The sequence below is a fragment of the Cavia porcellus genome, unplaced genomic scaffold (genome assembly GCF_034190915.1).
Source record: "Cavia porcellus strain 051 isolate PalLab524CR breed Dunkin Hartley unplaced genomic scaffold, mCavPor4.1 scaffold_4, whole genome shotgun sequence".
NCBI classification, from domain to species: domain Eukaryota; kingdom Metazoa; phylum Chordata; class Mammalia; order Rodentia; family Caviidae; genus Cavia; species Cavia porcellus.
The window spans coordinates 83,783,588-83,810,646 of record NW_026947487.1 but is presented as its reverse complement, the minus strand read 5'-3'; the positions used below and the strand labels follow the sequence as shown (position 1 = coordinate 83,810,646).

At 48.3% G+C, this 27,059-nt stretch overlaps 1 protein-coding gene across 6 annotated transcripts in view; it reads right to left on the bottom strand.

Annotated features, from left to right (window-relative positions):
• Positions 1 to 11,927: 11,927 nt before the first annotated feature.
• Slc12a3 (solute carrier family 12 member 3) overlaps positions 11,928 to 27,059 on the bottom strand; it is a 33,831-nt gene continuing 18,699 nt past the window's right edge. For 2 of the 6 annotated variants that reach the window (XM_005004685.4, XM_003472078.4), the window contains exons 19-26: positions 26,460 to 26,542; positions 25,296 to 25,373; positions 24,548 to 24,649; positions 23,252 to 23,363; positions 20,367 to 20,453; positions 19,591 to 19,726; positions 18,101 to 18,168; positions 11,928 to 12,380 (exon numbers count right to left, since the gene is read on the bottom strand). In XM_005004685.4, coding sequence (XP_005004742.1) covers positions 12,239 to 12,380; positions 18,101 to 18,168; positions 19,591 to 19,726; positions 20,367 to 20,453; positions 23,252 to 23,363; positions 24,548 to 24,649; positions 25,296 to 25,373; positions 26,460 to 26,542 — 808 coding nt within the window. In that variant the 3' untranslated portion in view covers positions 11,928 to 12,238. Of the gene's footprint in view, positions 12,381 to 15,170; positions 16,950 to 18,100; positions 18,169 to 19,590; positions 19,727 to 20,366; positions 20,454 to 23,251; positions 23,364 to 24,547; positions 24,650 to 25,295; positions 25,374 to 26,459; positions 26,543 to 27,059 lie in introns of those variants that run through there. The other 4 variants (XM_005004686.4, XM_003472080.4, XM_063247355.1 and 1 more) reach the window with 3 other exon arrangements.

Sequence of the window (27,059 nt, the reverse complement as noted above, 5' to 3'; positions counted from 1 at the left end):
AGTGGTACAAGCTTTATTCAATGGCCGAAGAATGGAGAAAGAGGGGTCTTGTTCACAAATCACACTCAAGTCACAGTGGGAAAGTCAGAGTAGCAAAAATGGAAGGAATAGACTAACCGGGGGGAACAACATGCATGTCTTTTTTTTAGGATGAAGAAAGGCTTCTCAGAACCTCTTTCTTCTTTTCATGGTCCCGTGTCTCCTTCCTTTTATGGTAGCCAGGGAGTGGTCATTTAGCATGGGTATTAGATTGTGACAAAGTTACAGGTCATCTGGTGACTACCCTGGCAGCGTCTGAGGCCCAGCTGCTTTTTGCTCTCCTACCTGAAGAGGCACTTAAGTCCTAAAGTTCTGTTTTCAAAGATAAACAAGATGAGGTGGGGTAGAAGATAGCCGATGCACACAGGCAGCGCGCTGGGCAAACACTGTCTGTCCCACAACCTAATTCATGTTTACATCCAAGAGGAGAAAGGGACGAAGCCTGCAGAGCCTGTCTGATTTTACAGCCAGATCACACGGATCTGGCTTTGCAGAATCAGAGCTGGCTAAAGGTCACTGACAGCATTCGTGTTTTATTTAGAACAATCTGCCGTTTTAGGCCAGGTTGAACTTCTGCATTTTGTTTTTGGAACCCTAGATTTTATTTGGTTTCTAGAGATCCGACAAATAATTTAAATGCCAATCAGAAACCTCACCTTTTATGGTCGTTTCTGAAGCCCAAGCACGACAGCACAGAGAAGCCACCAGGAAATGGATGCCCTGCTTTCTACTCATAAAACCCATCCTGCAGCAATCTCCCACCTCCCCTGAGCCAGAGTAGATTTCTTCCCTTCCCAGAAGGCGGGTTCTCGCTTAGCAAGGTGGCCTGAGACAAGGAAGTGCTTTAGTGCACGAAGGAGGAATCTACTGCGGGTCTCTAACTCGGAGGACTTGTGATAACACACTTCCCTATTATTTCATGGCTATTTTTCTCTTAGAAGTACTCACTACATATACATTTTAGCTTTTTGTCCACATTTTAATTACCATTATTGCATCAGTACACCATTCACTTTATATACATATATCTTTTAAAATTATTTGTACATGCTGTGACACATAGTGACTACTTTTACTGTGGACGTTTGGTACACGTTCATGACCCATCTTAGTTCTTCTTTACCCCTGCTCCCCACTTCCCCTCTCTTGCCTCCCCCTGCCTCTATCTCTTTGTCCCCTTCCCTTAAATTTAATTTTCAATTTTTCAGCAATTCAAATGCATAATATATTGTCATCTGAGACTAAAAAGAACACAGTATGGAAGAAGGCTGAGGAAAATAGGTTCCCAACAGGGACTAGTGATTCTACAGAGTTTCTTCTTAGTGCTTTTTCTTGGAATTTTAGAATCTCCTGCTATGGCTCTGCAGGAATAGAGCAACCTGGAAGGGAAGGCAATGAAAAAAATAGACCCAAAGTTACAAAAAGTTAAGAAGAAAAACCAGTATTCAGAAACAGTATTCATATTTTGAAACTAAATATAAGGAACCACTATCCTTCAGTCAGTCTGTACATATCCAAATAAGGTGCTAAGGGAAGAAATTACATCAATTTTATCCTCAAAATTGTCCTTCAGGAATGAAATAGACAATAACCCCTTCACTCTGCAGGGGAACTCTTCACAGCAGTGCAAAAGGAATGGTGTGGGCCAGCAACTCCCTTGTAAGATATTCCAGCTGGAGGTGTGAAATCCTGGCAAAACCTACCAGACATAGCTGCGACTCTTGAACTTCCTTCCTAAATGGCAATATATATATAACAGCAGCTTGCTATTGAAGAGCTAGATGGGTCTCTAACTGTTCCAAACCAAGCACCACTGCTGTCTAACTGGGTCTAACTTTGAATAGCACTGGCAGGGCCCATTAAGGACCTTTGAAAAAGAAATGTTTATGGAAAGCGGTTGCATGTCCAGGCAGCAAGGTGGTGTTGATACTGAGTGAGTCAAGTGCTTTCAACCTCTCTGCTCCGCCTATCAGGTTAAAACTCCTAAATTCTTCAGTGTTAGGTCAAGTGAAAGGATGACTATGGAACCTGTGCTTCCAATGGAACAACTAGATGGAGCTACAAGAAATTAAACACATCTCTGGACTTAATTTGGAAAGCGCAGTCCCTTGAGCCTCCTTCATCTCAAAACACCTACTGCTCAAAGGTGCTGCATTTTCAACAAACAAAAAAATAGCAGAGGTGCCACCAACACACCCCTCGTCCCAGGATGAGACATGCAAACACACAAGCATGTAACTGAGCTGCAGCAGGCACTAGATGGTCACTGAATAGGAGAAGCTTGATGGAGGCCATAAAGAAGAGACCCAAGCTACAGAGCTTTCTCCAGACATGCCTCTGTCAAAATTCTGAAATTTGTCAGTATTGAAGACTGCCTATCCATTGTTAGAGTTTGAGATTAATAGAAAGGAACGTTTCAAGGCTTTATCTCCTCTGAAATTACTAAAGACAGCTATATTAGTTACTTTTCTCATTGCTGAGACAGAATACCCAACACTCAAAGTTGAAGAGGGGAAAGGTTTGTTTAGCTCACAATTTGCAGAGGTTTCATTCTGTAGTAGGCTGGCTCCAAGGCAGGGTGGCGTGGAAGAGGAGAAAATTCATGGTGAGAAGAAAATAGCAAAGCAACAAGGAATGACCACAGCTCTTCCTATCCCTTATATCTTATCCAGGCTACTCAGGGCAGGCATCACTCACACTCTTAATCCTAGTGCCCTTAATCCTAACATTACACCATGAATCACTACTAGCGTCACATACCCTAGATGCAGCCATGTTTGAAATAGTCCCACTAATGACTACATGAGATTTTGGGGGACATCTACACACAAGCCATCAGGAGGGCTTCATGCAGAGGCACACAAGGGTCATGAGGTGATTTGGAAATAAGTTTAAGAATTTAAAAGATAGAGAAAACTTTACAGGTGTTAAAGGTCATTTTCCCCTCAGAAAGACTGGCCTTTTGAATCCTGCATGGTCAGCCACAAGTCTGATAAGATGCATCATTCTCCTGCCATGGTAATGGCTGCACAGCAAGTAACAACAGAGAGCGGTGACACAGATCAGCTTGAATGCAATGGATAAGCTATGAAAAAGATTGTCCATTGATTTTGGTCCTGGAGAGGTAAAGGGTTCCTAACCAGCCTCACAGATTGGTGCCCTCAAGGTCACTTTTATCTTAAGTCTGTCCTTAATGGGCCCTGCCAATGCTATTCAAAGTTAGGCCCAGTTAGATGGCAGTGGTGCTTTGTTTGGAACACAGCCCAGTGCAGAACTCCAGTCTCTCCACAAGTCACTGCTTGCATAAACTTCAGCTGGTGCTGGTGTTGGAACAAGGATCAGAGAACCCAAATCCAAAAGGATGTCTGCAGCACTGCCTCTGTGATTAGCTCTGGAATGGATGGTGGGAGAACACAATTGCTTATGGTAACTGAGGAAGAAGATGGGGGAATAGTGACTTTGCCTCCTGGTGGAGTTGTGTTACTGCCTATAGATGTCCCCTCAAAGCCTCATGCAGCCCTAGGCTGGGTTTTTTCAAAGGTGGCTGAATCTAGAGTGTGTGATCGATTTATGGTACAATGCTAGGATTAAGGGTGGGTGACTACTAAATCAGTCCACTGATTGGTTTGGCCCCTCCTTAATCCCCCGTAGCCAGGATACACTACAAGGGACAGGAGGAGGCTTGTTTTTCCCCTTGTTGCCTGGCTGTCTTCTGCCACCATGAACAGTTTCTCCTCTATGACGCCATCCTCCCTTGGAGCCAGCTCATTATAGACTGAACCCTCTACACACTGTAAGCTAAACAGTTTTTTCCTTTAACTTTGGGTGTCAGGTATTTTTGCCTAAGCAATGTGAGAAAAATAACTAAGACAAGGTGGGAATAAGCTTAGACCCCTGGCCTGCAGTCCCGAGTTTAGAAACATGTCTTTCTTTGGTTGTAATGTTCCCAATACTCAACTTGATAGTCTGTCCTTCCTCAAAGCCTAGATCCAACCTGGGACAATTATCTATTTCCTGCGATTCTTTGGAAATCTCATATTCCTGCTTTATTCACCTTCCATAGTCAATGTTTTGTATACTCCAATTCTGTGTGTTTCAGTCCTTTCATAGTCGTTTTTAAGGAGTTGAGCGCATTTTTAAGATAAAATGAAAAAAGTAAAGGATAATGAGATTGTCTTCAGCTGGAAAAATATCAGTGATGAAACAGTAAGCCTCTTAGGAAGATCAGAATCACCTGTGAGGGGTGTCCTCTTTTGTGGAGCTGTTACTTTGTGGAAGACAAAATATATAGCTGAGGGCAGGCAGTAAGTTTTCTGTAGTTTCACTGGTCAGATAACTTAATGCCCCAATGGTAGAGACAACACAAATTCATTCACCAACTGATGAATGAATGGACAAAGTGTGATGTATTTACACACAGTGTAGTGTTACTTAGCCAAAAGTGACAACGATATTTTGATAGTTAATCTCATCACGCTGGCTAGATTAAGTGACTCCTGGAGAGGGGCCTGCACTGTGGGGAGCTGGTCTCATCAAGGGGTTAATAGCTGAAGGGACTTGTAGGAGGTGGAGGAAGCAGGTCAGGGGGTCATGACTGGAGGACTAGATCTGGCCCCTGGCCCCTTCCTCCCTGGCTGTTCCCCTGTGTTGTGCTTCCTGGCCTCCATGATATGAGGAGCCCTGTCCCACCCTGGCTCTGTGCCACGATGTTTCTGTCTTGGAGCCAGCTGACCATAGACTGACACCTCTGAAACTGTGAGCCACGATTAACCTCTCCTCCTTTACACTGCTGGGGTTGGGTATTTTGTCACAGCATCAGGAAAGATGGCAAATACAGAAGTCCTGATAGGTGCTGCACCATAGATGGTGTTTGGAAACAATGTGTTAAGTGAAAGAAGCCAAATACAAAAGACCACATATTGCCCCTATTTTTTGAAATATTCAGAGTTGGCAAAGCTGTAGACACAGACAGCAGCCCAGTGATTGCCAGGCAGTGGTTTGGGAGTGATTGCTTAATGGATCCAGAGTTTCCTTGTGGGGTAATAAAAATATTTAGAGCTAGATATTGGCAATGATCTTGCAAACATGAACGTAATAAATCCACTGAAAGTAGCTAAAATGGTGAATTTTATGTCTTTTACCACAATTAATAACAACAATAAAAAGCTAGTGTAGATTGCTGTGTCCTATTGAATACTATTTTCCTGTCTTTCCTGCAGTGGAGGGTGGGACTGAAATAAAATAACCACTATTACACACACACACACACACACACACACACACACAATCCTCATTGATTCCCCCAACAAGGGCCTGAGACCATGGGGGCAGGACAAGATCTCTAGGCAAGGCCAGGTTTCTGAATCTCTCAGCTGCCTGGGTTTAGCTCAGCACAGATAAGAATAAGATGGACCCTGCTCTCCAGGCTAGAATGGAGGAGATGGCACCAGTATGCCCTGAGGCCCAGATAACCTTAGAGGCTCACGTTCTCCCATCTGTCTAGCCCTCTGCTAAATATTTTGACTGCAGCTCAGTATTCTTATTTTAGAAAAAAGAGGTAGTTTACTTTAAATTTCATGTATCTTTCCCTGCATGCAGAGTCCTTAGCCTAAGTGGAATTTTGATCTTGTGTTAGTTTCTTTCTCCCAGTAGCCCCTCCATGCATGGCAAAATCCCCACTTTGGGTTGGAGATGGGGTGAGCAGACCCATGGTAAAGCTCGTCCTTAGTGTACGTAATGTTCTGGTTCAAGTCCCTAGCACCACAAGAAAGAAAGAAAGAGAAAGAGAAAGAGAGAGAGAGAGAGAGAGAGAGAGAGAGAGAGAGAGAGAGAGGAAGGGAGGAAGAAAGAAAGAAAGAAAGAGAGAGAGAGAGAGAAAGAAAGAAAGAAAAAAGAAAGAAAGAAAGAAAGAATTCCCAACCCCTCTTTTACCTTCCCCAAACTGGTTTCAGGCTAGACCAAGCATTTCTTAAAACAGACATTAAAGTATACAAATAGCTTAGAACGGCATTCTTGTTAAAATGCTGGGACTTTTTAATCTTCTCTACTTATTTATCTCTACCTGCTCAGTTCCCACCCCCACCTGTTTGTTTTGTTTTGTTTTGTTTGATTCGAGTCTCACTATACACTTTAGGCTGGCTTTAAACTTACTACATAGCCCAGGCTGGCCTCAAACTCCCGGTGGTCCTCGTGCCTGGCCTCCTGGAGCTGGGATTCACAGGGGTGTGCCATCACACCCACCCAGTCTCCCTTTCCACTTGGGCCTTTTCCCTCCGGCCTTGCCAGCCTATCAAACACCTCCACTCTTTCCTCCAGCTCTCTTCTCTCTGACCTGCGCAGGTTGGCCTTCTCTGACAAGAGTGCCTGCAAGAGTCACTCAGGTCTGCGGGAAATAACCCTCGTTCTGGTTCTTTAGGAACAGGCTCTAGTCCCTTCCCCCGTACCTTGCCCTGCTACCCTAAACCTTCGCATTAACCAACCCTGTTTTGTTCCAGAAAAGTACCCTTGGACATCATTGTCCCACACCTTCCATAACTGGCCCCCACGCTTCCTTTGCATCCCATCTTCACAACTGCCGCAGCCAATCAAGGGTGCTCCCTCCACTGGCCTTTGTCTTGCCTGTGTCTGTTCCCACTGGCACCATCCATTCACTCGTTCATCATCCATTCACTGCACCTCATTTCCCAAGCACCTGTCCTATGCTGGGTACCAGGTTCAAAGATGGCTCCACTGTGCTCACCTGCAGAACTGGCCTGCAGTCAATCAGCCCATCCAGCAGTTAAAATATCAAAAAGCCCCTGAGCTCTGAGTACCCTCAAATGTCCAGTCCCCTCCTGAGGCTTTGGGTCTCATTACTATCCAGCAATAAAAGGCTCTTCCCGATCCCATCTTCAGAGAGCTCATAGTTAAATGGCGGACATTTTCAAGTTTGACAGTGCCCAAACTGTCACCCCCTCTGGAACGTCAAAGTTTGAAATGCACACATGCTAAGCACAAGCTAGCCTTTGTTCTTTCACACCTCCCGCTTTTGGGATCTACTGCAGTCTTCAGTCTACCAAAAAGGTTTCAGGCTTTTGCAGCTTTAACTTCTCTTCCAGCTTCCCATCCACCTTGGAACTCGAGTCACTTCCACACACGTGTGTCAGCCTCCTTGAATCCTTCAAGCATTGTCGTTACATTCTTCTTGCTTGGTCAGCCCCAAACAAGGCCCGGGGAACAGCTTACCTTCGTTCACCACATTTGTTTTCTGATATGGCCCTCAGGAAAGCTGCCAAGGTAGGTTCCAGGGCAGGTGCCCCAAGAGTCCCACAACCTTTGGCTATAGACTTTGCCTACACTTTTCTGGATGTTTCACAAAAAATTTCCCCACATCTTATTAACTTACCATTGCTATCTCCTCCTTTATTCAGCATCTTACCTCTTTTGTGTTCTCTTCGTTGCATCTTAAGTCATTTCTTTCTGGCCTATAAATATATTCTAGTCTCTGTTACTCAGCTCTACCAAGTAGCAAAGACATTTATTTCTCAATGAATATGCATTTGTTTCCCTCCTAAAATTCCCAGTACCCAACCTTGTAGTCAAGTGGAGCCCTGAACTTTCTTTGGCTAATGGACAAGAAATGCATCGCTTCTGGGATGAAGTATTTGAAAGCCAGAGCATGCCTGTCCAGCTCTCCTTTTCCTTCTCTGGTAGTGTGGAAGCTCCTGTCTGAGGTGGTGGCCTCACAAAATGGGAGCAGTTTTGTTGATGGGCCCCTAATGAGCTGCCTGACCATCACAGTCATATTTGTAAAAAAAAAAAAATAGATCTTTGTCCCATAAGCCACTAACACTTAGAGGATTACTGGTTACTGCAACATAACCTAAGATCCTTCTGACTGAAATACTCCTTATAAAACAAAACGAAATAAAAAACAATAATGAAACCATCCTCTTTTAAATGTAGAAACCGCCCTCGAATTTCCAGCCAACTTTCTGCAGTCTCTTCGTTGCTGGTGTACTCAAGGACAAGGTCTTCAAGTGTGGCTTCTGTGTTTCTCCCCATACCTTCATCCTCAGTCCCTGGTCCCTCACCCACCACTTTACCAAGTTATTCCCTGCAAGGCTCTCAGGTGATGCCCAGAATGCCAATCTCAGCAGCATTTCCTGTGGCTTCACCACTTGGCGCTTCTGCAGGGGCTACTCCGTTCTCCCTCGACTCCTTCTCTAGTGCCTTTTCCCTTTTCTGGGTCCCCCTCCTCCTGTCACCTCCCTAGTATGCTTTGCAAGACTGCTGTAATGGCTGCTGCTCCTCTCCATGCCCCTACATGCATCCCTTGCCAAGGCCCAGCCTCAGTTTTCTCTGTTGTCTGTGCTTTCTTTCTTTGTTTCTAATAAGTTCTGGCTGCCATATCCCTGGTCGTGAGCCTGGCTCTCAAATCTGTTTTTCTGCTGCACCCTATCACTCTCTCCAATGTCTTTCAAATACCATTTTCTCCACAGAGACTTCCTACTCCCCTTACTTTGTATGTCTGCTGTTTTATACCTTGAAATTTTTATATCCCCAACTCTTATTACTTGGAATAAAAAACATTTAGCCTAGCTGGGCATTGTGCATGCTTGCATCCCAGTACTCCAGAAGGCTGAGATGGAAGCCTTAAGTTTGAGCCTAGCCTTGGCAGTTAAGCAACGTAATGAGAGCTTGTCTCAAAATAAAAAATAAGAAAAGACCCGGGGATGTAATTTAGTGTGAAGGTGCTGCCTTCAAACCCCAATACCAAAAACAAAACCAACAACAATGGCAAAAGCTTGTGTCCTTTCTGGCCTCCTAGCCAGATGGTTCTACTTGAGTATTTTTAGAAACAGAATTTGTTATGGCTGCCTTTTAGGAAGTAGGTACTGAGTGCACTCATGGTTTCGGTCATAGGATTAAACTTCTCCGCAACTGGGGGAATCACAAACAGGCTTAGTGACTGGGCTTTTCTGGGCCCCATTTCTGTGAACACTGTTGAAGCTGACAGCACTTTTTTCTGATAACCTGAGCCAGACAGAGTTACAATCGAAACCTGGTTGCTTTGCATGAGCTCAGAGGCCTCCCAGCTGTGTGGTTCTTCTGGAACTTTCCATCTGGGTTCATCTCTGTGAAACTCACTTCCCCTCAGCCAGGCAAGTGTCCAAACCAGGACCCTCCATGTACTAATAAGACCCTGCTTTCTGCCCCAGGGAAGTGGAGCTCAGCAAGCTACTGGGCAGAAAATGGGCCACATGGTACTTACTTGGAAGCCACAATAAGTCTGGGAAGGAACTGAAGGAGGTTACTAAATCAGAGGACTGAAATACCAAGCGACAACTGGGAGAAAACTGGGCAGTGGAACCCAGGGGAGGGAAATGACAGCCCTTACTGTGGTGGCCATTGTGGCCGTTGGCTGGGACCTGGCCATGGCTCCGAGGTCTCACCTCTGTAAGGGTCAGTTTTCCATGTACAGCAAAAAGAGGACACTTCTCACCGCTAACACGCAACACTGTGAAGCACGTGGTCATCCAGAGGCAGGGGGAAGTTCAGTGCAGGTGTAATCTCTTCCCCTCCTGCTGCCCAACACAATGCCCTAAAAGGCCTCAGAGATCCCTGGTGCAAAGCTCCCACAGCAAGAGGGCAAGAAGAAGTAGGATGAACTGAGGAATGTGTACTCTTACCCCGCTTCCCCGCCCCCCACTACATCCACAATCTTGGTCAATTATGCATGGGCCAAACCACAGTCACGGGTGGTCTACCTAGCTGATGACTCCTGTTCTGGTACAGCTGTCTTATTCTACAGTCTAAAGCCCAGAGAGGTTACAGTGTGTATCTGAGGTCATACAGCCAATTTTGGAGAAAGGCAGAAACCTAGATCCAAGTTTCCTGATGATCACGTCATAGCTGTATCTGCACAGGCTCTCTACCTTTTGATTTGTGGCAAAACTGAAACTGCTGGGACACTTCCATAAGGTTTGAGGGAACTGGACTCCTGCAAGTTTGCAAATGCACGTAAGAGAAGCACAGGGAAAATAAGTGGCTACTATAAATATTTACATAGAAATCTAACAATCTGACCTCCGGAATCAGGCAAAAAGTTAAATCAGGGTTGCAAAAGCAATAGATAATTTGTCAAAGCACACAGCAGAGTTGAAGAACAACGCGTTCCAAAACAAATAAGTTATATTGATTTATTTATCATTTGGGACCACTGTAAACTACTATCACTGTTTAAAATTTACTGTTTTTCTTAACACCCGAAACAAAACATTCTCTATTCTTGACCCAGGGAATCTTTGTAGGGCAGTGAACCTTTGAGAGGTCTCAGTGATAACAGCCCACTGCAGCACATGTCCCGTAGGTTCGCCACCACTGCCTAGATCTGAAGAGGCAGTACCCATTTCCCAGGAAATTAATGCCACGTGGGCCTGGCAAGGCTTTGCGGGATCTGGAGGTGCAAGTAGAGCCCAGAGTCCAGCTGCACAGCTCAGCAGCACCATCTTCCTGGGTCCTGGGCAGCAGAGCAGCTGTGCCTGGTAAACTCAGCCTGTCTTCTGTGATGCTCAACAAGCCCAGACGCATCGCAACAATAGGACCTTTATGACATCATGGCAGCTCAGGGTCTTTACACTCTGAAGTGGGAGGGCCTGAGAAATGCTAAAGTCCTTCTGGTTCTAACCTCAACAAGGCAGCCTTAACTCCTCCTAAGTGCCCCATTCCTTTGGTTACCCTAGCGGCATTAAAAGGCACAATCATATCACTAAACAACTCAGATTTATGCCTTTTAGTTACATCTAGAGAAGTAAATGTCCTTTCATTTAGCCTCTTCTGTTCAATATACCTTCCACTCTTGCACTCTAGTTTTGTGGGTACCAACATATGGGTAACCCAATACCCCTCCCTGAGCCAGGCCTGAGTCCTTTGTCCACCTCCATCTTGCTCTGCTTCTCCCTGACCTCGGACCCCAGCTTATGCACATCCCCCTATGCTTCCATCTCTTGCTGTGGTTCCCTTTGTCTGGCCCCAGGATGGGCTTGGAGCAATTCCTTCCTTTCTGATCCTCTGTCATCCTTGCCACTGTCTCGCTCCCTTTTGCCTTCCCTTTTTCCATATCTTTGTCCCCCATCCATAACCCTGTGAAGACTGCAATTGATCTGAGAAATACAAATTCTTCTCACGTGTCATTAAGGTGTAACCCAGCCCTTGACTCCTGCAGAGTTAACCATGCATACCTGGTACAGTACAGTATACCCGTCCACTAGGTTCCTGACATGTTTCCCCTCCCCACACTTTCTCGTCAACTCCCACCAGTTCTCCTGCTGATGTCTTGTTGGTTCCCTTTTCCTGTGGACTGAGCTGGCAAATGGCAGAGACATCCTGCTGTGGCCTGGACAGCCGGCCCAGTTTCTGACAAATGCAGGACACAAAGGAGAGTCTAGCCTGTTTTTCACCATTCATTTGTGGGACCAAAATAATTTTAATGGATTATAACCAACATTAAAAAAAAAAAAAAAGAAAAAAAGGAAACAGAACAGAAAATCCTGGAGACTGTCACCCAGAGTAAGAAATATTGCTTGATAGTTTTGGTTCAGTCACTTCTGTGAATGTGTGTGTGTGTTCTTAGTGTGAAATGGTGTTTCTCACTCTGGGTTGCAGCCAAAGAAGTTTCAAAGTCCTTGGTCTAATAGAGATGCCAAAGAACCAGTGTTGAGGTGGCTGAAGAGATGTAATATTGTTCTGGCTCGGTGATCTGTGTTCCCTGGTGCTCCTGCAGGTCCCAAGGTGGGCTCCCTGTCCTCCTTACTGGAGGGCTTAGTGTGGGGTGGGAAGTCGGGGACTGTGACCAGGGAAGGTCTATAGAAATTGCCAGATGACACCAAGCACAATTTACTCACAAATCAGAGACTGAAATCTTAATTAGTACTCATCAAGATCAAAAGAAAACAATTAAACAGGATCTTCCAGATAACTTTCCATGCAACTCCATCGGCTCCTTCTCCATCTCATAAAAATAAGGCCCAGTGGACATGTCCAGTGGAAGTGGGGTCCAGCCAAAGTCTGAAAATCTACTGTTTCTTGCAATTGGATCATCAGCTGCTATAATTTCATGCACAAAAGAACGTGAAGGTTGTCCCTAAGACTGGAACCAGTCGAGTTCCAACTTGTGCCACACACCCTTGGCTCTGGGCAAGGATGGCCACACCTGGAGTTACTGGCAGTAAAAGGTGAGCACGTTTTCCTGGTTCCCTCGGATCAGGATGACTGGCGGTCTGAGGTCCTGGGACAGGGTCTCCAGCCAGGCCATGTACAGGGAGCTGGGGCACTTCCCCTTTCTCCCTATGGGCAAGGTGCTGCAAGGCAGGGAGGGGCAGAGAGGAATTACCTGGGGTCTCCTCATGCAGCCCAGCCCATGCTTTTTTTCTGAAGAGCAAGTCCATTTATTGCCACCTTCAGAGCCCCTTCCATTTCACCCATCCTAAGAAAGACCTCCCTGTTCTCTTTGAGAGCATTACCCAGAATGCACCTTCAGCCATGACGCATTTCTAAACAAAAGCATGGCCAGCATATCCCCATGATTTAGACCCCACCATTGCCCACAGTCTCACTTCCTCCTGCCCTCAGCCTTGCTCACAGTCCTACAGCCACAGTGGCTTTCTTTCCCTTCCTAAAATAAATACCAAGCTTGCTCCTGTGTCACCTAGAAGGCAATGGCCCCAGCTCTCCATCTAGCTTCCTCCTTTAAAGCACTGGTCTCTGCTTAAGTGCATCTCCTTTGACTGCTTTTTCCAAAGGAGGCCACTTATGTCTCTTCATCCTAGCACCCTGATTTACTGTTCCTGTAGCCATTTGGATCCTTAGAAATGTCCTTAGAGATATTTATTCACTCCTTCCTATGGGAATGCGTGTTCCCTCACGAGCACACGCTGTGACACACTTGGACTCAGGATGTATTTGTTTAGTGGGAGATCCCAACCCATCAGCCTCTCGCAGCCCACCAGACTGCTTCTCCAGCCACAGTCCTCCCTGTGGCCACAACAATGTGACGACTCAGCAGAGACATCTTTGTCTTTCCCCTACTGGGCACCAGCTCGGGGAGCAGACTCCACTGTGGCCTCTGGAGGCCCCTTATCCTAATCCCACAGCATTGTGCAAATAACAAGATGCTCTGTAAATGCTGCTTAGTCTGTTTTCTCAGCTATTTCAGGAAGTGACTTTCTTAACATCTTGAAAATTCCAAAAATGCATCAGGATAGCCACAGCTGCCTGGCTCTTGGTGCTGAAGGAGGCAGCGTCTTGCAGCCCCAGTTGGCCCTGTGTGAAGTCCGGACAGCACTAGTTTACCTGGGACACCCTTGCTGTTCTGCCTGCCTTCTCTAAAGCACATTCACAGCCGTTATTTCACCCAGCTCTCCACGCAGCCTCAGGGACGGCCAGGTCTGCAGCACCAAAGTATGTCAAGGAGGCAGCGGATACAGAGCTGCACTGGGGTCCAGAGTTCAGGCTCTGGCTCAGGAGAAACTGCCTGTGTTGTGGCTTTCACAAAGTTCCAGAGTTCCCCCGAGCCTCAGTTTCTCTCCTCTAAAATGAGAACCCAGATACTACCACCTGGGATATTTGTGGGCTCTGAAGATGCCAAAGTGCACACAGCACAGCTGCACGGTGGGTGTAGGAAGTAGCAGTATTGCCCTGGCTTAGTATCCACCAGCAGGAGATGATCACATGGGTGGGGCAGGGTGGCTACCGCAAAGGTCTTCAGAGCTATCCTCTAGCTGCCTCTGCTCACCATAATCCCACTGGCTGGAGAGGGCAGTTGGGACCCCAAACAGCTGCCTCATACTTAAAGTGCCATCACTAAGCTTCACTTGGGACAGTCACTGACTTCCTTTCAAAAGCAAAATCCCAAAGATTAGGAGAGCCAGGTGGGGACAAGGCCTTTCCATAAACTAGTGTTATCTTAGTTCAATTGGGTTTAGTAACTTCCCAGGAAAAGGAGACAGTAGAATGATAAGCCCAAACTTGCCAGATGTAACAGATATGTCAGAGGCTGAAAATGCTGCGGTTTGGGAAATACTATATTACACTCAGGGACTGAATTCATAAACTTCAAAGGTGACCAGGAAACAGGTGACTGTGTGATTGGGCCGGGGCAGGGCACGCCCTCATGCCTGCGGTCTCTTACAAGCTTCCCCATGTGGTTTCTCCTCCCTCAAGGGAACTTGTCCACCTGTCCAAAGCACAGCTGCCTTTAACTGGCCCCAGTTCTAATCAATGACACGTGGCGTTCCCTTGCACAGGACATGCCTGCCTTCAGCTATTAAGCCTTAGAAATAAAGCCACCCTAGAACAAAGGGACTTCTTCAGAATTTCTCCCGGGAATGAAGCGAGGCAGCCATGGTTCTAACCTTGATTCAGGGTGAGAACCATGCAACAGAACCCAGTCCAACCCAGGTCCATCTGTGAGGTCCTGGGCCAGCAGCTGGACTCTTAAGGTGGTTTCTTCATCCCTACCAAGGGACTGCAAAGAATGAGTCAGATAAAGTTTTGAAAATCAATAAGGCCAAATTAATAAAATGTAAAATTGATGATTACTTTTTAGTCATTACTACTGGGCTTTGAGAAGGAGTTATTATAGACAAAAGAGCTGTCTGATTCTAACAGGATAGGTAGTCAGAGGCTTTTGAGCTGATTACCAGGCTGGTTTACCAGCTGTCCTGGTATAACTGAGCTCAAACAAAGGTTCTTGGGGGAAAAGATGTTAATTGTTAATCGAGTAAACTCCTGACTACTACTATCCCAGCGTGCTCTCCAAAAATGGTAGACAGGCTGGGAGATGCTTTTTGTTCTCAGGACTTCAGGGAATGCAGGATTCTGTGCTCCACTGGGCCTCTGGTATGGAAGGGGATAAGGAATGTGTGTTTTCCACATGGTGGTTCTGATGAAACTGACCCCTGACGACACCTTTAGAGACACCAGGTGCGTTGCTAGCATGGAGATTAGCAACACATGCAATGCAGCTGCTCTGATCTCCCCATGGAGTTGGCTCTAGAGTCAGGGCCCATTTGGGAAACAGCTGTGGCTGCCAGAGTGGGGTGGAGTGGGGTGGGGTGGGGTAGGGTGGGGTGAGGTGGGGTGGGGTAGGGTGAGGGTGTGCAGGCATCTTCTCCACAGTGACTGAACACATGGTTACCTATGAAGTCCTGGGGTAGAGGGGAGAGGAGCCAGCAAGGGTCACCTCTCAGCATCCTCCAGAGAGGATGAAGCCACTGTCTTGAGTTCTGACCCCATTTGTACCTGCGACCTACCTTACCCTAGAACATTCCCTGCTGGGTGCTGGCCAGAAGCAGGGAGCTAAACCCAGCCCTTTTCTTAGCATGATTTTCAAATCAAGCAAACAGGGAACACTTTCACTGCAGAACAAAATGATCTCCCCAGACACCCTGGGAAGCACTGTTGCAGCAAAGTCAGCCTCACAGGGGTGCAAGCTACACAGCCCCATGGGGTGCTCAGAAGGGCCCACCCTTGACTTAATGCATTGTCATCACCACTTTGACATTTTTTTCAGTGCTGTAAGTGACACAGGAAAGCAAAGCAAGTTCAGCTCAGCTGACTGCACTGTAAAGGATGTTGCTGTCCAGGGATACGTAAAGCTAGCTCTCACTAAGGAAAAGCACGTGCAGGGGCTGGTGACATCTGGGATCCAGTGACAGAGAGTCCCAGGAAAAGACAGGCAACTGCCTGTGGTAAGCTTTCTGTGCTCCCCCACTCCTCTGCTGAAGAGACGTACTACCCAGGATAACAGGAATTGTAAATGTTCCATGCAACCTACTGTTTGACTGGGAGGAACCAAAGTCAGGCATAACTGTTTTGCTGTGCTCTGAATATGGCATGTTCCCCAGACTCGCAGCTGAAATCTGTACCCCAATGTGATGGTGTTGGACATTACATTTTAGGAGCTGGGGCCTTTGGGAAGTGATTAGGTCATGAGGACGGAGCCCACATGAATACAGAAGGTCCCAGAGAGCTCCCTGGCTCCCTCCACAATGTGAGGACACAGCAGGAAGGTGCCATCTATGACCCAGAGAGCTAGCTAGCCCTCATCAGACACTGAATAAGTTGGTGTTTTGATACTGGATTTCCCAGTCTCAAGAACTATGAGAAATACATTTCCATTGTTTTTACCACCATCCTGCCCCACACAGAGTATGGCATTTTGTTTCAGCAGCCTGAATGGACTGACAATTCCTAAACCATGACTAAATATCCATGGGAATATACAGTTCCTTCTCTCTCCCTCTCCCTTTCTTCCTTCCCATTGGGGTCCCGCTATATTGCCCACACTGAATTTCTGGCCTTAAGCAACCCTCCTGCCTCAGTCTTTTGAGCAGCTGGGATCTCAGGCAGGTGCTACCTTACCCAACATTTCCAAGCATGTTTCTAATCGCTTGACCCATTCTGCTGGTGGCCAAACTGCTACTTGGTGGGAAAAGATGCTACTGCTATCTGGTTAATGTGGAGCTAGTAGCCTTTGAACACTTGTGGGTCTCGAACATTAGACTGACAGGACAGAAGCCTCCTCGGTCAGGTTCAGGCTGGCTGCCTAGTTCCTGCGTGTCACCAGTGCCTAGTGGGGTGAATGCCCTCTGGTCAGTCATCTGTCACTTTCCTATGTGTCTGCTAAAAGCCACTGAGCATCTTTGCTTTGAACCCATACCATTTTGATCTCCTTAAAGGGGCACTTCGCTGCCTAAAGGAACAATTCTTCTTTCACTCTCTTGAAAGAAGGTCTTGCCAGTACTGTGGGGTACTTCCACCTGCCTCAGGAGTTGTGCAACTGAGGTGGCAGGAGAAGGTTCCAGCTGTCTTCTGAAGGGGCTCCCTGCTCACAGGCCTCTTGATATAAAACCAGTGTCCTCTGGCCTCTGTGGAGCAGGTTAGATAGTGACATAGCTGGGCATGGGTCTTGTCGCAGCACACAGGACCCTTCTTATGAGCACACATCCCAAGTTCAGTGTGTATTAAATTCAACACCTTCTCTCCAGAGAACAGCAGTCTTCGTGTATGCCTTATTGCTCCCAGTATCACATGTGTGGTTTCTTACACAGCAGAGTGCACTTTGAAAATTTATAGAAACACTCAAGCATGTGAGCATGGAAAATCACGACCTTGAACTTGCATACTCATGTCACCTATGATGACAGTGGTCCGTCTGTGTTCTGCTGCTCCTCCTTTACCACCACCACACGTCCAAGTGAGAATGGGTGGAGGTGGCCTTGTTTTAACGGAGGACCACATCTCAACATTCTTACCGATTGTCTATCACAGGGCCACATGTTTCATGTTGTACAGGCCCTGCAATGGTACAGGTGGCCCTGGAGATGAGGTCTAACAAACAGGTTCAGCAGGCTGCCTGGCTGTCCTTCAGAATACCCAGGTCCTGGGCCCCCGGGAAATACAGGAAGGGCAATAATTTGCCTCAGTAAAGACTCCTCACCCTCTGAGCTGTAGACTTGGAGGCTTAGCTGACCACGCACTTCCGACTGCCTCAGGGAGCACAGAGCCACACAGAGACCCCTCTGTGCTGCTGCCACCTTCCACCTCCTCAGCCCTGCCAACACCTGCCAGGGGCAGCTTGGAACTGGGCATGGGTCCCATAGAATAGGGGGGCTGAGTGAAGCCTCTGTTCCTGTTGTCCAGACTTGACACCAATATCAGTCAGGGTGGCTGATGGCCAAAGAGGACTGAGCAATTCCCAAACAACCAGGCATGCATTTCCTTCTGGGTTGAGCTGGGTCCCTCCTCTGCCAACCCAAGTTTGGCAAGTAAAGGTAGAAAACAAGGAAAAACCAGCAGCGAAAAGAAGTTAGCTGTGGCTGAGACAGGTGACAGCCTAGACTTCTGCCACGTGGTGCTCAGGTGAGGGCTACTGGGAGACACAGGCCAGGCCACACGTGGAGAACCCAGCCAGGCTGTGTATGCAGGGGGCTGTGGACCTCTTCTGCAGCCAGTCCTGCTTCCCGAGCCCCTTTCCCACCTGCCATGCTTGCCCTCCCCGCAGTCAGGGGCTACTTACATGACGACCAGGGCAGCATCTGGGGAATAATCCAGCAGAATCTCATTCAGTCTCACCTGCCGAAGGGACTGGGCGAGGGAAGCCCACAGGTCACTTCCCACTTCCTTGCTAGCAGTGGACCCCTGCCACATCCAACTTGAGCCGGGAATTACTCCTCCTAGGGAATTATAGACTCTCTTGCCTCCAGGGAGGAAGGGGACCTCATGGTAACCAAGCACCAAGTTTACCTCCTTTGGGAAGCCTTCCTTGGTTTTCCCAAGTGGGGAGAGGGAGCCCTTCAAATCTCAGCCCTGCTAGGTCATAGCAGCGACAGCCTGACTGAGCAAGTCATGTTACCACCTGAGCCTCACTATCTGCCTCTGCAAACGGGTATGACAAAGCCCTCCCCAAAGGCATGGGGGGAGACCAAAGGAGACGTGGAAGTCAGAGCACCAGCCAGGGACCTGGTTACACGAAAAATGCTCTGTTTAAAAGATAAAGAACTCAGCACAGAGACAGCTCCATCCTCTCTGGAAAAGACTGTCAGAGAACGTCCTTTGGACACTACTCTTACTCAGCATTTTCCAAAGAGCCAGCTGGCCCTGTGAGCCCTTGAGACAGGGTCTCCTGGCTGATAGATCAGAGTGTTCTCCAAAGCTTGTAAGAGGCTCTGTTGGAGGGAGATACTTAAGCCTAAGGCCTGTCTCCCAGAGCTGTTCAGAAATGGTTGTCACCAGGATCTGAGAGCAATGAGAGCACACTTTCTGGGAATGAAAAAACACCCTCTCTGGGAATACCTTGTGGGAACAGCTATTTGTTGAGGAAGTTGTGCAAGGCAGGATGTTCAGCAGCATCCCTGGTGGCTACTTTCTATGTGACAGGAGCAACTCATGTTCCCTAGTTGTGACACCCAAAAATATCTTCAAGGTTAATAAATCTCCCCGGGGAGGGCAAAACTGTCTCCATTGAAAACCCACCTGGAACACAGAGCAGAACCGAGATCTGGGCCCTGACCCCTGCCCTCCTAGCTCTGCGCTCTACCTTGAAAACAGCCATAGTGGCCGCTGTAAGGGTTTATGCCATGCATGCACCAGGCTCTTTTCAGAATCCTGACCTGTCTAAGAAAGGAGCAGCCAGGGCACTGGGCTGAAACCAGGCAGCTTTGTTGACCTACAGGACAAATTTACATGTCCAGGGTCATACTGTGTCACAGAGCCCTCTTTCAAGGCAAAGGGAAATGGAGGAGGAGAGCGTGGACTCCAAGTGGTCCACGCTCACTGCCAGGCTACGTAAAGGGAGAGGATGACCAGGCTCCTACACCAAGGATGGCATTGAGTGCCACCAGTGGTTACCTGTCAGCCCAGCAATTGTGGCATGAGGGTACTCAGAGACGGGGAAGGGAAAGCAGGACTCAAAAGGAGATAGACTCAGGAAACTCAGGGCACGGGGAACAAGTGGCCACGACCCCGGAGATGCATTGACCTCCAATCCCAGCCCTGCAAAGCCTGTACCTTGACTTTGTTCTTGTTGATCTCTTCATCTGAGATCTTCCAGGGACAGTCCCGCCTCATCTCTGCAACTGTGGCCTCATCCTTGAAGCCATCATTTAGGCGGAAGGGCGCAATCATATTCTCAAACCGCTTAGTGCTGGGGACAAAAGAGGAGGTGAGGCCAGCTGAGTGGCCCCATCTCCAGGGGAACTACATCCCTGGAACCACATCCCTGGAAGGAGCTGGAGGTGGGGCCACAGGGACAGACTTTGCGTTAAAACCTATCTGACACAGTTGTTTGTATCCAAGTGGCTTCCATGTGGAATTCAGCACTGCCGTTTACATCTGGCACACAACCAAACTCCACAGCCATTCACAGCAACTGACCTGGACTCTGGCCCAACCCTCTCCATTCAGCAGGTGTCACCAAGCACCATGTGTGCCAGGTCTTGTGCCACACAACAGCCATGCATGCAAGAAGGCTGTGTCCCCAGTGTCACAGAGCTGATGCTCAGCTGGGAGATAAGCAAACAGGTAAAGTGGGAACTTTATGAAGGTGTAAACAGAATAGTTGATCAGAAAGGGTGGGAAGGGCTCTCTGAGACCTGAAGTCTTTCTGATGCCAGCTCTGCATAGAGCAGAGGGGGTTGGAACAAACAATTGAGCGTGCAAGGCCTGGAGCCACAGCAAGTCTGCCTGTGCAAGGAGCAGAAAAGGAACCGGGGCAGCCACAAGCAGAAAGGTCCACAGGGCACGCGGGTGGCCCTCTGGCCTGGAACCCCACACGGAGAACTCACTGCTCAGCACTTGGCTTCTGATTGATGTCAGGAAGGATGTGAACTTCATGGAATCCCAGTCGGAACTTACTCAACAGAGAAATTATCCTGGAAGACAGGTATTTTTAAAAAATGTTCGTCCCTTAGTTTAATTAAGTACCTTCTTAGTATATAGCAGTGGACAAAACAGAGCTGGCCTTCTAACAGAGGGGTAGGGGAACATGATAAGGAATACGAATCAAGTAGATCACATGATCACAAGTCACATGGAAAAATATTTGACCAGAATTTCCCAAATATCTGGGGATCATCTCTGTACTAGTGTATCCCAAGTCCTAACGCATCAACAGTGCAGATTCTGAGTTAGCTGGCCTGGGTGGGGCCAGTCTCCAGGATGCAGTGCTGCTGGAGCATGGACTAAACTTTGAGTAGCAAAGGTCTGAGGGGTGGGTACATTGAAAAAGAGAAATTAAAGAGTGGCTGAGGAAGTAAAGATAACGCACAAGGACTCAGTAGGAACAGCAAGCCAGATGGTACTGGCTGTACACCTCACAGGGGAGCAGGTGCTTTGTGACAGTCAGAGAAGACTTCAGAGGAAGTGGCCATGTGGCTGGATGGCACACAGTGGGTAAGACTGTTACAGGCCTGAGGGGGTGGGACAGGGAGTGCCCATATTAAAATCACCCAAGGGGGCTGCAGAATAATGCACCTGCTGGGCCCCTCCTATTCACTGAGTCAGATCTCTGGGCAGGACATGGCTTTGGTAACACCCTACATGACACTGATGTGCCTCCTGGTTAAGGACCACCAGACTCACTGGTAGGCAGAAATCCAAATGAGCAAAGGCCCAGGGGACAGGGAAAGCTGTGATGCTAGAATGCTGGCTGGGATGCACGGGGTATGCTGGGAGAAGACGAGCCTGAAGCATCAGGCCAGGGTCCAACGGTCAAGCCATGGCTTAGAGAGTGGAATGTCACAGGTGGAGCTATGTGCAGACTCGTCCTAGTATGTACTGGTGACCCAGGATCATGGAGCGAGCAGATCATGAGGCCCATCATGAGGTGTCCAGCGGCTGAGGAGTTTCGGTAACTTCTACACAAAGAACATGCTGTCAACCAGCAGTGTCACAGCCTTGAGGTACGTCAAGCTCAGGGAACCCAGATGCCATCCAGAACTGAGACAGGCAGCTGAGACCATAGCACAACCTAGTTACTCCTGACCTAGTTACTTTTGAAGGGTCACAGAGGCTGCCACTGGTGCCCCAAGAGTTGCTCTGGACCTTGTGAATGAGGGGCCTGCTAGTGATGAAGCTCTCAGTATGGGGAGGACAAAGGAACAGACTGCCAGGTTGCCCTGAGCTCACACAGGTCTGACCAAAGGCACAGAGCTGAGATGTAACCCTGGAATAGGAGGAAGATGGTGTAGGCTGTGGGAAAACTTCCCCACCTGTGCAAGCAGGCTGCGCTCCCACGACCGTACCCTGACGAGCTTTGTCTAAATTAGCAGCCGTTGCCAGGCTTCTGCCAACTCTGCACCTGCATGCCACCTGCCTCACTGTTTACTTCCTTGTCTATTTAAATCAGCTCAAGTACTCGCTTAGTGCTATGATTTGAATATGGTTTGCCCCCCAAACTCATGGTGATTTAAGCCCCGGTGTAGGTATTAAGAGGGTAGAAACAGAATCTGACTGTGGCAATTAGAGGCAGGGCCATCAGGAGGAGATGAGGATTGGAGAAGGCCTTTGGGGTGGAGCCCCATGTTGCATCCTGGGGGCTCTGTGAGCTGAGCGTGATGGCACATGCCTGTAATCCCAGTTACCTGGGAGTCCAAGGGAGGGGGATGGAGAGTTCAGAATCAGTCTGTGGAATTTAACAAGACCCTGTTTCAAGAACAAAAACAGAGTTTGGACTGTAACTGCGTGGTGGAGCACTTGCTTAGCATGATCATGGGCCTGAGTTTCAACCTCAGACTGCAAAAAAAAATTAAAAACGAAAAACATAGGAAGAGAGAGCAGACAGACACAGACACGTGTACTCCCTGTGTCCCTGTAAGGACTCAGGATTCTGCCAGCAAAAAATATCATCAGCTGATGTAGCCCTAGACCTTGCACCTTCAAAACCCTAAGCCAAAATAAGCCTTTTTTCAGTGTTAAGCATACTGTCTCAGATATTTCCATTGTAGTAATGGAAAACTAATACACAGTATTTCAAAAGGAAATTTATATTACAATTCAAAACAGAAAAGGGCATCTCTTGACAGAAAGGTATAAATTAAAACCCATGGCAGTGAACTGGTGTCATTAAATCTGGCCAGTGCCATTACCTGGGAAGCCATTAACCCAGGCCTGCTCCTTTTACGTAGACACAGAGCTTAGTTAGTCAGTGAGGGCAAGCACCAGCCAACACTAAGCCAAGAACAACTTCTCTTGCCCAGTTAGGAAGTGACATCACTTCCCTCCAAGTTGGTGAGATTTGCTGCCCCACTCCTGGCCCCTCAAGGTGCCTCCGGTCTCCGCAGCACCCGCGTCCCACACTTTGGCCATTGCCCCAAAAGACTCTAACTCCCCCTTCACTTCTCAACAAGAGGAGCTTCTCTGTCCTCAAGATTTCTCCTTGAGGGACTTTGTGGCTATAAAACTTAACCCTCTCTCTATTATGGCAAAGGCATCTGCATCTTACTGAAGAGGAGACAGGAATCCAGGACAGTTCTGACAGGGAGAGAAACCTGCTCCTGCCCAGAGCCCCAGGCCCCAGGCCCCAGGCTGTGACCGGGAGAGAACTAGCCTGGACTTGGAGACAGCCCAGGTCACCCGAGGGTGGTGGTGAGGATGGGGGAGAGAGTAGCAGGCAGTTTTGGGGGAACCCAGATGGCACAGCCCTGTGACCCCGTGCTGCCGTCTCACTTACGCCTTTCTCTCCTGGTCCAGTCTGTTGATCTGGCCCCCGATGAACACGCGGATTTTGCATTTGGCCCATCTCTTTTTGCGGTGGAGTAGGTAGGGGATGAGGAGGGTAAGACCTGCCAAGGAGGGTCCCCAGGAGCCAAGAAGAAAGTATGCTTAAGACAGATCCCTCTGTTGGTTTCCACTCTGCATGACCACAACAAACCCCTACCCCTCTCTGCACCTCAGTTTCCCAGAGCTCACCCGATTGAACCTCAGTCGCTCAAGGTGCTTGGTAGGTCAGGGTTTACTTGTCCAGCACAGTGTTTTAAATAAACAAGCTGGCACTGGATAACTGGGGAACTGCACAAGGATATCTGGGTTGCTGGCCTTTGCTGATAACTGAATATTTGAACAAGAGGTGAGATCCCTCATTCTCCCTGTCATCACTCCATGTGCACCCAAGGACCAGCCACTATGTATCAGTGCATAATACTCTCTGCCTCAGTTTCCTCATTTGCAAAGGAGACTACACTAGGAAAACCTGCACAGAGCATTCAGTGTGAGACATATGTGTAGTAAGTGCTCAGCCTCTTAGCTGCAGGAACAGGATCCAGGGCTCCTGCCCCATGGATGCCAAAATCCACAGGTGCCCAAGTCCCTCATATAAAATGGTCTGGTACATGCACAGAACTATGATATCCTCATGCCTACCCTCGATCATCTGTTATAATACTGCACTGTAAATGTTATGAATAGTTGCTATGCTTTACTGTGCAGGGAATAATGATCAGAAAAATGTACAGGTGCTCAGTGCAGATCATTTTTTCTCTGATGAATTAAAACCACAAAAGTAGAACCTATGGATACAGAGGGTCAATCTTAAGTGTGTTTTCTATCTAGGATTCAACTGACGGTAGGAACAAGCAAGTTGAGAGCCATATTTTAAGAAAACAAGGAGAGGGCGTGTTCCTGTAGAGAGAGGCACATGCCACTGCTTCCCTTGTGCTGGCCTGTTCCCTGCATTTGTGTCATGCAGCCTCAACCCTTAAGGACCATCTAGCCAGAAGGTTCTATTTATGTTGGCCTCAGCATCCCCTCAAAGAACCCTATTTTACAGCCGAAAAATTAGACCAGAGAGAGGAGTCCAGCCAGGCTCCCTTGACCTCAGTATGGGGGGATTGGGGTCCCATCTCCTTTGCTGGGTTATGAGCTCTGCTCTGCTCACTAGTGGCCTGGATGAGAGCAGGCTGTGAAGGGCAGGACAAGGACACAGTGACACAGAGGGGCAGGGAGCCCAGGTCTGGGGTGGGGTGCTGACCTCCATCATCAAAGAGCCAGTAGATGTCAATGGTCTTCTTGCCCTGCTCTGACTGGAAGATGGTGCTGGTCTGCTCCTCCTGCACCAGAGCCTCAGGGTCCACTGTCAGAGGGGTGGGGAAGTCAGAGCCCAGCCAATGCGCTGAGTCCCCAACCTGCCTCAAAACAGCCACTGCCCTGGGAGGTGAGCTTGATATGCATCATGTCAGGTGGACATGCAGCAGCCAGAAGTGCCCAGAGCGTGGCTAATGCCCTTTCTGGTGCCAAGACTCAGATACTCAGGCAAGTGATCAGGAATAGGGACCCTGAACACACAGAGCTGCCAGATGTTCCTCCCTTGTTCCCAGCTTCTCTCTCCCTGGATTCTGGTGGGCACAGCAGGGCAGGAGGTAAGGATAAACCCAGTGCCCTCTGAGATAGACCATTGGCAGGAAGCAGTCTCTTCCATCTCTGGAATATCCCCCTGTGCCACTCACAGATACTTCAGGGAATGTGAGGACAAAGAACATCATCCCACCCCTCTGTTCACGACATTTGAACATGACCAATGATGACCTGGCTGGCAATGGACTCCCCAGAGCCCCTAATTCCTACCAGGGTTGGAAGTCTTTAGCAGGGCCAAGCCCTCTCCCAGTTATCCACTGGTCACCAGGAAAACCATATGCCCTTGACTAGGTCTCCATGGGGCCTGCCACTCGCATCCCCACCGGACAGAAACACCCTGAGCCTCTCATGGGGAGGAGACTGACATGTGCCAGTCACGGATGGCCTGGCCCCGTTGGCACTGGCTCCCTTGCCATCCTCCGCTGGGTCAAACACAGGATTAACTGCAAAAGAGGGGGTGCAGCTAGGTTTGCAAGTGCCCATTGCCTGGGACACTTTTGGGTTCTTCATCTGCAGGGCTCCCTAACACCAGGAAGAAAATCTCCACCCCTCCCTTGGTCCCTTCTTCCCTGGCTCCTCCAGTCTCTCCATAAGGCCACACTTAGCCCTGCCTCTGGATCATGGTGCCAGAGGTCTCTGAGCTGAGAACAATCTCTCTCCAGTCCCACCCTCTTGGCAAGAGGCCTGGTCCTCAGAAAGACCCCTCCCTGAGCACTTCACTCTGCATCTGCATCTCCTCGGAAAAGCACTGTGTGTGAGCTGACTTGTGTCCACTGGTTTGCATCTGCTTTGCTCCCTGGAATGTCTGACCCCAGGGGCATTGTTTAGCCCTTCTGTGCTCCTTGTGCCTAAAGCAGCATGGTTAATTACTGTGTAAATATTGATTTCATAAATATACACTGGCCACTGCCACAGGCCAGGCACAGCCTCCACCCTTGATGACACAGCCCCTCCCTGCAGGAGACAGAGTCCCAGTCTCCTTAGCTCCGCCCCCTTTTGTCTTCATACATTTCATGGCTTTTACACATCTGCTTCCTATGAGCGCAGGGCTTGTATAACCATATACAACTTCCACATGTGAAACATTCCAGTCCCTGAGAATGCCACAAAGATGGCCCTCAAGACCAAAACTTGCAGTTTCCATGATGATTAGATGACCATCTTCCTGGTCCAGCATCGTTATGTGGGCAAGCCCCTCTGCTTTTTTTTCCCTTTCTTTCTCTATTAGATCCTTTTTATCCCACTTGGCTATAAAAGCACTGACTGGGACTTGGGAGTAAGGGTTCCAGGTCTCCTTCTGCCTGGGGTGGAAGCACGTTCTTAACCTCTTACCATTGGTTCCACTTTTGGGGCCTTAGTTCCTCCACTTAGAAATCTGATGGGCTCTAAGGACCATCAAAGGCTGACTCTGTGCTCTTTTATTCCTTACTATTGTCTCCTTCTCTTCCATCTACCTCTTTTAAAAATTGGGGTTCTAGGATTTTCGGGGCTCCTGTTCCGGTTTTAGACAGGATGTGCCCTGTACTTACTGTGTGCCTGCATCGCTTTAGAGACATTGAGCCCCTCTCGCATCCTCATGATACACAAGCCGTAGTTGAAGTCAAAGGCATCACTGGAAAGAGGAGGTGGCGTTATGGTTTGGATCCAAAACATCACCCCAAAGTCTCATTGTTCAGAGACAGGACTTCTGGAAGGTGATTGGATCATGAAGGCTTTGACTTCATCACCGGGTTGATCCAATGACAAGTTCATAACTGGATTATTGAAAGGTAATGGACGCAGAGGAAGTGAAACCTAGTTGACCTAGTTGGGCAGGTCAGATGGGCGTGACTTTGAGAATCATATCGTTTCCCCAGCCGATTCTTTTCTTCTCTGCTTCCTGGTGGCCAGGAGGTGAGGGGCTCTGTCCCACAACACTCTTTAGCTATGATATTCTGTCTCGCCTGAGACCCATAGCAAGGGAATCAGCCAAAAAAGTTGTAAAACCGTGAGCCAAAAGATACTTTGTTACTTTGAGCTGTTTTTCTCAGTTGGCCACATCAATAAAAAGCTGTCTAATACAGGCTTTGAGGTCAGGCTCCTCAAAGCCCAGAGTCCCCTAGGGAGGTAACCTGGCCCCCAGGAGAGGC